The sequence below is a fragment of the Quercus lobata genome, chromosome 5 (assembly GCF_001633185.2).
Source record: "Quercus lobata isolate SW786 chromosome 5, ValleyOak3.0 Primary Assembly, whole genome shotgun sequence".
Classification (NCBI taxonomy): Eukaryota; Viridiplantae; Streptophyta; class Magnoliopsida; order Fagales; family Fagaceae; genus Quercus; species Quercus lobata.
In genome coordinates this window covers 46,312,158-46,322,432 of record NC_044908.1, presented here as the reverse complement: position 1 = coordinate 46,322,432, position 10,275 = coordinate 46,312,158, and the positions used below count along the sequence as shown (strand labels likewise).

Genomic DNA, 10,275 nt, shown 5'->3' with positions numbered 1-10,275 from the left:
TTATAAAAAAAATTGTGAAATTTTTTGTGTCATTAAATTCATTGATTGAGTTCATTAGATTTAAACATGACGATGACAACAAAAACAATAAAGATTGATATTTTGACCAAAAGCCTATAGTTCAATAGCATAATCTACTCTAATTAATTTATTAGGAGAACTGGGATTCAAAATTTCCCTATTCATATAAAAAAAATATTAAATAGATGTTTTGGCTAGTCATTTCAATGTCTCAAATTAAAGGAAATCTATTTTGATAAGAATGAAATATTGAAAGATATAAGTGCTAAAATACTGTTTTCTCTCACCCACCGCATGATGACTCAAATTAACATCAATTAATTATAGTTTTTTAACACATTAATTATTTAATTAATCATATGACTTGTTTATAAAAATAATCACTCAAACTAACACATAAATGAATATTTTCCACTTTTTAAATTTATTTTTTCTGTTTTTTGAGGAAGAGATTATTTGTCACCAAAGAACTAGAGTTTTTTGATTTAATGTTTTTTCCCCCTTTTTTTTCCTCTATGTTCATTCCAAAATCCACATGATATTCAATGGTTCGACAAAAAATAGGTAATGGTTCCAACAATGATATGAAGTATAAACTCAATCCAGATTGAGCAAGGAGCCAATGATTCATTATATTACTAAACACTTTCCCAAATAAAGCGTGACACACGCAGTGAGATAAAAGCAACGATTTGGCAAGCTAAAAAAAAGAGCCTACAAATAGCCAAATGAGCATGACTTCATCATAGCTTTCTCTCCCAAGTATAATCCCATGTCTTCTTTTCCCTATAAAATCCCATGTCACGGACTTCTTTAATTCACAGTTCTGTCTTTGTGTCACATACTTTCATAATCAAAGACCCAAAAACCGAGATGGGATTTCGTTCCCAGGCCTTAATCTCTTGGCTTCCTCAAGTTCTGCTCTTGTTGTTGTCTTTGGAGCAAGCAAAAGCTGTACAGTTCAACAATGTGACCAGCTTAACAAGAGGAAAGAAGCAAGTGAGTGGTTGCAATTTGTTCCGAGGCAAATGGGTTATTGATCCTTCATATCCTCTCTATGATTCAAGCTGTCCATACATAGACCCTGAGTTTAATTGCCAGAAGTATGGTAGACCTGATAAGCAGTACCTTAAGTATGCTTGGAAACCTGACTCCTGTGACTTACCCAGGTAATATATAATCTGCCTCATTCTCTTAGCAAAAATAATCTTTAGCTAATGACTTTCAAGTTCAAATGGTCTCCTTGTTTTAGAGCTAAAAAAAAAAAGCACCCTTTTGGCTTTTGTTTACAAAAACCATTTCTGCAGTGGTAAATAACATTAAAAAGTACTATTGGTTTAGAAAAAGATTGGAGCATGTTCTGTGAAAAATTTTTCATTAAGAAACCAATTAATTTTGATGCTTAATGTTCAACCACTGCATACTAGACACTGTTGTACTGTCATTTTCGGACAATTTATTTTCGGGTCCCTTTCTTTATTTTTTCCATGAACAGTGAACAGAGTCAAGACCCCATTACTTTTAGTTTCCCTTTCTATTGTGCAAGGAAAATAGATTTATACCTTTTTTTTTTTTTTTTCTCTCTGTAGGTTTGATGGGATTGGAATTTTGAGTAAGTGGAGAGGGAAGAAGATAATGTTTGTGGGTGACTCACTGAGTCTGAACATGTGGGAATCGTTATCATGTATGATTCGTGCGTCGGTACCCAGTGCAAAAAACAGCTTTGTGAGGAAAGAGTTACAGTCCTCCGTGACTTTCCAGGTGAGGTCAATTTTACTTTTATTTTATTTTATTTTTTCTATTTCAAAATGAAATCAATTCTATTAAGTAAATGACTGCATCTTTGTCTCTTTTCTATCTTACTATTTTATTCCTAGCTTGCTTGACACCGTTGTTCAATTACTGACTATAACTTTGTCCTAATTTGATGAAGTCGTTTATTTAGACTTGTATACCATTATTTTTATATGAATTCATTATTTTTTTTACGATTGAACTTTTACTCTCCCACTTAAACTTGACAACCTAAGGAAAAAATTAAAAAACTTGTGTCCATACATAGACTCTCTTAAATCAATTTTATTGAGTGCATGTTTCTTTCTCTTTTCAACTATTTTATTCCATTGCTCTCCTTGAATCAATTTTATTAACTGGTGAATGATTGCGCATGTTTCTCTCTCTACCACTCATTTTTACTACTTTTATTACTTTCCATTCCTTTTTATTAGAATGTTTTGTTTGAAAATCAACAATGTTATACCGACACAGCCAAATTTTAAAATCTTTTTCATAATACTTACATATTATGATATAGTATCATATCACTAACATTATTATTTTTTAATTATTACTAATTATTTTTAATTGACAGAAATTTATAAAAAATTTCGTGGATCTGACCCATTTAAAAAAAAAAAAAAAAAAAAAATCTCACCCTATTTTGCTGCTTCCAAATTTTTTTCATTTTAATTGCATTTTATATTCCCGTTTCTTATTGTACAGTTATGAATATGATGAACTATTATGTTCAAATAATTTATCGACTGAAAATCTTACTTTTTTTTATTATTATTTTATGAGTGCATGAATGTAAGACAGTTGTACTAAGGACGGGAAACCCCAAGTAGACCCATGTTACTAGGATTTTGGACAGTTCATGGGGCCGCGGAAAGTTCCTCTTGCCCGGGCCTGTGAAAACAACAACAATAATGAAATTAGTAAAACATGGCATGAAATGAAGCGTCATGAACTTTTTCATCCTTTTTCTCCAATTTCATAAAATTATTGGTACTGAGATTTTAGTAGATATTAGGCAAAAATATTGACCACCAAAGTTTAAGTCCAGGTTTAGATTTAATTATTATATATTCACCGTTCATTCTTATCATTAGTATTTTATATTGAATTGTGAGTTCAATTAGCTTAACTGATAAAGTCTCTAATAGTTAATACTAATTGATGTTTTGATTTTAATAATAAAGAACTATCATTATGAGTGAATGTCATGAATTAAAACTTTCTAAAAAAAGTATTTAATATTGTACTTCAATACTTAACCAACCACACTATTTACACGTGAATATTATAACAGCTACTTAATGCATCGATTAAAAAAAAAAAAGCCTTTTATGATAGGTAGAGAAGAGATTGTAAGATCTATAATCAAATCTGAAATCTCTCATTCAGATTTGAAGGGGGCTTGTTGGTGAATAATTGAGTTGGGGGCTTAGGGGGGTGCTTCATCTACACCACCTAATCTATTATTATTTTGACTTGGCAAGTAAAAAGAAAGTCATTAACATGGGGCTCCAGTCCAGCCTGCTCCAATTCCATAAGAAAGACTGTTTAGTTTTCCATGTACAAGTTTAGGACATGAGTCACCCCACACCACTTTGACAGGCTGTGATCACTGCTTAGGAAGCCTGCCAACCTGTAATTTATACGATGGCTTTACACTTACTTACACACTTACATTTTCATAAATGACTAGCTAATGAGTTTAATAACATGTGGTAGGTCGAATCTTCCTAGTATGATTTTTTTGACCAGTAGACAAATACTAGATATGTGTTGATGACATAGTCTAAAACACAACCATCAATCGTGTTATACAGTATATTGTCCTTAAATAATGTATTATCCTTCTGGTTTTAACAAAGAGAATTTGAATGTGACCTAAATCTTTTTTATAAATAAGCATAATCAATTAATCAGAGTTGGGTAGGCCCATAACCTAAATACCCTCAATTTTTGTTTCTTGATAATTGATCTATGAACTTGACTTGCATCTAGAATTCTAGTGTACTGAATACGACATAATTCAGATATATGTTTGTATCGTGTCTCGTCGATATACTAGAGTACAAACGGAAGCTTTACCCTTACATTAAATATCTAATGAGATTTAGATCCATGATTCATGTACAACCCTGAATTTATTAAAGATAATAATAATAATAAAAATCATTAAACCTAAAAACAATTGGTATAATAATCCAAGAAATATTCAAAAAGGAGAAAATTATCCTCATACTGTCATCATATAAACATTTTTCTTTTTTGGTGACGTGAAGTCTTTGAGATCACTCATTAGTCATTACAGTAGTTAAGATTTGAAACCAGATTTGAAACCACACACCCTTACGGAGAGAGGAAGATACCATTTCGAGCCAAAAAGAAAAAATAGGGGTACCACTCGAACCACAATAGTCAAACAATCAAACACTTGCCCCTACCTATGAATTATGATCACAAGTTGTGAACTCATCCAAACAAAATGAAATTATTGGCCGCTATGGCCCACGTGAATATTCATACAATGATGCAATACAAGAAGTCCTTGTCTCTTAAATCATGAATAGACTTGTCTTTGTGACTGACTTTCTAATGACGGCAAATAAACTTGTCTTGTGACTTACTTTCTAATGCCGCCACCTGACTTTCTAACGACGGCACAAATGTTGTTGTGTGTCTATATTTTATTGATAATTCAATAGTTGTAATTGGTATTGGAGATTTGAAACTGTCTTTGTTAAAACATTGTTTCTCAAAACAAAAAACAAAAAAAAAAAACATTAAGAACTGTCAACTAATTAATTGAGTTACAAGATTGTTAACATGACTTTTATTATAAACCAATTATAATACATTATATGGATAAAGTTTAGTTACAAAATTGGTTGTAACTTAAGGTTACAAACTCACTCAATAAAATAAATATTACAACATATTTTGAAAATTTAACCGTTGAATTGCATGTTCTTTACGTTTTTAATACACATGTTAAATTTTGTATCAATCAAATATTATTTACTATATGATCTATAAATTGGTTGTAACTTAAGGTTACAAACTCACTCAATAAAATAAATATTACAACATATTTTAAAAATCTAACCGTTGAATTGCATGTTCTTTACGCTCTTAATACACATGTTAAATTTTGTGTTAATCAGATATTATTTACTATATGATTTATAAGTTTATATTTTATGCATAATTTTAAATTACAAAAACTTGCAATTTAAAAAATTTATTGATGATATTACTATTGATTTTTAATTTTATTGATCTTTATTTTTGTAACTAAACTTTCTCTATATAATATATCATCATCTCAATAACTGTTGGGGGAAAAAAGGTGAAATCTTTTGTTTGCTAAACTTATTGATTAGGGTAAGAAAAGAATTGGAATGGAGATAACAATTCTAATACCTATGGGTGCAGGACTATGGAGTGAGTTTGATTTATTACAAAACAACATACCTTGTAGACATAGTGAGAGAAGACGTGGGGCGAGTGCTGAACCTAGACTCAATCCAAGGTGGAAATTCATGGACAGGGATGGACATGCTGATCTTCAACACGTGGCATTGGTGGACCCACACAGGAAACTCTCAGCCGTACGTTTACAGATCGATCTCATTCTTATTAATCAGCACTAACAAAATTGTCTTTTTCTTTTTGGCATCATCTTTTTATGTTGTGTTCTGATTCAGCTACGGAATATTGATCTGATGGCTGCTGATTGTTTGCAGGTGGGATTATATCAGAGTGGGGACCAGTTTGTATAAGGATATGGACCGAATAACAGCATTTAATAGGGGTCTCAACACATGGGCTAGTTGGGTTAATCAAAATGTTAATCCTTCCAAAACCAAGGTTTTCTTTCAAGGGATTTCTCCCACCCATTATCTGTAAGTTTAAATTATCACTTCTTCACTTCTTCCTTCAATTATTATAGTTTTGGATTTGTTGATAGGTTTAGAGAGTAAAAAAAGAAAAAAAATTAACAAAGTTATTATGCTAGCCCAAACTTGGGAGCTGCATTTTTCTTCAAAACCTCTTGTAATAGCAAGAGATGCTTGTAGTAGTCTCAAATCTCAATGGATCAATGCCCTTTTGGCGAAATTGCTTTGATTACACCAATGGGGTGACCAGTTTTCAAGCCTGGAAGGAGCATTGTATATAGTTGGGAACTTGGGAGGGGTCTGGGGCACCAAATCTATGTGATTTTTTGGATAAAAAAGGTACCAAAATCAGTAGTTGTAGTTGTACTGGCAGAGCACCATGTCTGGCTTAGTTACTAAATTTTTTTAGATGACGTGGAATCTCATCAAAGCAGGGCCCTTTGGACCCATCTCTGGAGAGTAAACTATGGATACACAACCCTACCTTTCAAAATCATGTATTAGGTTACCCATGGAAACTCCTATTAGGGATCAAACCTAGGATGTCGGGGTCTACAAACCATCCCAAGCCTCTAACCACTAGGTGTAATTACCAAATTTTGAAGTATTAAACTTGTTTATCTGTAATCTAGTTTAGAACCAGGAGTGGAGTCTGTTAAAAGAGTCTAATTGATTGTGTTTTGTCAAAACAGGGGCAAGGAGTGGAATCAACCCAAAAAGACTTGTTCTGGACAAGTTGGACCCCTAACCGGGTCAACCTATCCGGCAGGTGCCCCTCCGGCTGTTGCAGTGGTGAACAATGTGTTAAGCACAATTAAGAAAACAGTTTATTTGCTTGACATAACAACACTCTCACAGTTGAGAAAAGATGCTCATCCCTCATCTTATAGTGGTGAGCATTCAGGCAATGACTGCAGCCACTGGTGCCTTCCTGGATTACCTGATACCTGGAATCAGCTCCTATACGCAGCTCTCAGCAAGTGATTGCTAACTCAAAGAAACAATTTCAAAATTTTTCCAAATCATTGTTTAGTAAATTTAGGAGGGGGGACTTAAATATCTCATTTTAGTTCATTGGTGGATTATAAAAAGTGGGGCAAAGATCAATTGTAAAGTAATTGATTATTTCAAACAGAATAAATTATTGGGCATGCAGAAGAAGACGGCATTGCATATTGTGATTAGGAAAGCAAGAACTCAACACTGAGAAACCTTAAATTTGTTCAGTTAAGAGTTCTAATCTATTGTTTTCAAAATTGAAATCTAGTGTTGTTCATCTAGTATCAACTATGTACTACTGTAATAGTACAATTTAATAAATATTGCAAAGTTTTTAGATCCTCTTCAGTACTAACGTTAGCCCAACAGGCCATGTTTCAAGGCTGCTTTAAATCTGCTTATTTTTTGTTTGCAGTTAAAAAAACACACGCGTATATATAATCGAGTTTCAAATAAAAGTAAGGTTTTATTCAAATATAATGTTCTATAGTTGCTAACTATGATGCACGGTAAACTAATAAAAATGAAATCTTATGAAATATTGTATTAATAAAAAAGTAAATCAGGTTTGGTTCAAATGGAACCCACTGTGTAAGTACTTAATATAGAGTTTAAGGTTTATTAATTTTTCATTTACTATTTTGATTAAAGAGGTTTTCTTTAATCAAAATGAGTGCGAGTTAATCCAAACTTAACAAGGAGAAAGGTTCCATGGGAAAACAGTTTCTTTGGAAGAAGGCACGGCATGCCAAAACCCTAGCTTTCAGTAGAATGTTTTAGTGCCTACTCGGGAGGGAGGCTGTTTCTAGTTTATTCCTATCGTACTTTGTGAGCAGTGAGGAGAGTAAGTGCTAGTTTTCTTTCGAGAGTTATGGAGAAGTTGTTAGGTTCATGGGAGAAGCTGTCACTCTCGGATTCTAAGGGGAATAAGTTTGTAGTCCGAGATGAACTAGGAGTGGGTGAATTCTTGTTGGCAGCGAAATTCTATACTAAGCGAGTTCTGAACATGGAGGCTATAGCAAAAACCTTCACCTTGTTATGGAAGACCAAAAAGGGGTTTGAAATTAGGGATATGGGGGATCACATGGTGTTGTTTGTCTTTCCTAAGGCATCAGATATTAAGAGGATTCTATCGGGGGAGCCATGAACGTTCGACAAACATTTGGTTGCTCTGAAAAGGATGGATACGAATGAAGATATTAGAGAGCTGGATTTTAGTGTGACTCACTTTTGGGTGCAGATTCATGATTTACCCTTACGAAGCTTTTCATTGACAGTAGCGAAGGAGATCATTTCAATAGCCAACAATGTAGATTCAAGAGCATCGGAGGAAGGGAGTGGGAATGCCTTTAATTTCATACGACTTAGGGTTGCAGTGGATACGACCAAACCCCTGTGTCGAGGTCGCAAGATTGCTATGGCAAATGGCAAGGAAGAATGGTAAGCTTCAAGTATGAGAGGCTACCTAATATATGTTACTGGTGCGGCAAGTTGACGCGCAGTGACAGAGACTGTCCACTATGGGAACAAAGTAGAGGATCTTTGAGAGGAAGGGACCAGTAGTTTGGGGCGTGGCTGCGTGCTTCAACACCAAACCTGTCGTGGTGAACAGTGATCCGAGTGGTGGGGATAGAGGATGATGAACGCAGAGAGGGTGATGACCTTAATGGAGACACTAAGGGACTGGAATTAGTGCCGGAGAGAGATGGAGATGAGGATACGGAACAAGGAGTGGAGTCCGGTGCTGGTCCGATGGGTGATCTCCCTGTCATTAATGATATTCCGCAAAATCCGGAGGGCAGTAATGGGACCAATACAAATATGGAAACAAATTTGAATAATTCAACGGTTTCAAATTTGGTCAATAACATGCAGGAAGCGGAATTTCAAGAGCAGTTAAAGGGCATTGATGATGAGTTGAAGAAATATGATAATGTAGAGGGATTTAAGGAAACACAGGTTGAAAAAAGTTTAGAGGAAGGCTCAGGGCAATCAACGAAGCAGACTTTATGTGGGCTCAAGTCTTTGGGCTTGGACTTAAGCTCAGTTACAGCCCACGATGAAAGAAAAATAAAATCTAGAGGCTAGGTCCGTAGAGATAGAATTATTAGTGAGCCCATAGTGCAAAGTTTATCTCTGTTAACAAAGAGAACACACATAGACGAGGAAGACGAAGATAGTGTACTGGATGTGAGTAAGAAGAAGGTGGCCAAGGAAAATACAATGACAACGGTGGAGACTGGTTCCCAGCCTCGCCGACACCAATGATTCTTTTAGCATGGAACTGCCGGGGGCTTGGGAATCGCCGAGCAGTTGGTCAGCTTGTAGACTTAGTGCAAGCAAAAGGTCCTGCGATAGTGTTTTTATCTGAAACATGGTCGGATAGAGAACATATGGACTGGGTTTGATGTCAATTGAAGTTTGATGGGTGTTTTACAGTCCCTAGTGATGGAAGAGGGGGAGGATTGGCTATGTTATGGAGGGATGAAGATGTAGTATGGATTGACAGCTTCTCTAATGATCACATTGACGTCATTGTGCATGGGTGTATCGAGAATGCATGGCGCTTGTCGGGATTCTATGGGGAGCCTGAGACATCTAGAAGAAGTGAAGGGTGGAATATGTTACGCATGCTTTGTTCAAAACCAAAACTACCGTGGTGTGTTTTCGGCGATTTTAATGAACTATTGGAGGTGAGTGATAAGAGTATAGGGGTGCCACGGTCCCATAATCTCACGCAATCTTTTCGAGAAATGTTAGACGAAGGTGGCTTCGTTGACTTAGGGTACACAGGTCCAAACTTTACGTGGCATGGAAGATGGAGGGGTGAGTTGGTATGGGAGTGGCTAAACAGAGGTGTTGCCAACTACGAATGGTTAGATTGATTCCCCACGGGCAGAGTTGAACACCTCCATTGCTTCACGTCTGATCATAAACCTTTGCTACTTAACCTTGATCCAAATGGGGAGAGTCAAAGATGGAAGCGTAAGCCGTTTAGGTTCGAAGCGATGTGGACAGCGGACCCGAGGTGCAGCAACACGGTGGCTAGAGCATGGGCAACTCATGCGGTAGGCACTCCTATGCACATAGCAACTGTGAAGCTCAAAAAATGCAAGAAGAAGTTGAAAAAGTGGAGTCGACTCCATTTTGGTAATGTGAAGAAACAGATAAAGGAAACAAAGGAACTTTTGTGGCAGGCAAAAGCTAAATTGGTCAATGATGGAAATCATCAGGAAGTGGTAACACTGAAGGTAGAGCTAAGCAAGCTTTATGACAAAGAAGAACTGATATGGCATCAAAGGTCTAGAGTTCAATGGATTAAGAGTGGAGATAGGAACACCAAGTTCTTCCATGGAATAGCCACTCAAAGAAAACAAAGGAATTTCATCAAGGGACTCAGGGACAATTGTGTAGTTTGGCAAACAGAGGAAGGAGTGATTTCAAAGATGCTTGTTGATTTCTATGCAGGTTTATTCACAACATCAAATCCGCATAATTTAGAGAGCATTTTAGAAGGTTTCCAAGAGGTGGTAACGTCAGAGATGAATGCCAAACTTACAACCCC

General features: G+C 35.6%; 1 protein-coding gene across 1 annotated transcript; it reads left to right on the top strand.

Annotated features, from left to right (window-relative positions):
• The first annotated feature begins 702 nt into the window (after positions 1-702).
• Positions 703-7,053, top strand: LOC115989718 (protein trichome birefringence-like 37). Its single transcript, XM_031113542.1, has 5 exons — positions 703-1,190; positions 1,611-1,782; positions 5,248-5,423; positions 5,559-5,717; positions 6,404-7,053. The coding sequence occupies exons 1-5, from the start codon at positions 820-822 to the stop codon at positions 6,693-6,695; spliced, it is 1,170 nt and encodes a 389-aa protein (XP_030969402.1). The 5' UTR covers positions 703-819; the 3' UTR covers positions 6,696-7,053.
• The last annotated feature ends 3,222 nt before the right edge of the window (positions 7,054-10,275 follow it).

Bases quoted from the DNA above. Each gene is read 5' to 3' on its own strand.
- LOC115989718 (XM_031113542.1), top strand. From the start codon at position 820: ATGTCACGGACTTCTTTAATTCACAGTTCTGTCTTTGTGTCACATACT. The intron at 1,783-5,247 runs GTGAGGTCAATT...CTATGGGTGCAG, and splicing joins AGTCCTCCGTGACTTTCCAG to GACTATGGAGTGAGTTTGAT. The intron at 5,424-5,558 runs GTACGTTTACAG...GATTGTTTGCAG, and splicing joins CACACAGGAAACTCTCAGCC to GTGGGATTATATCAGAGTGG.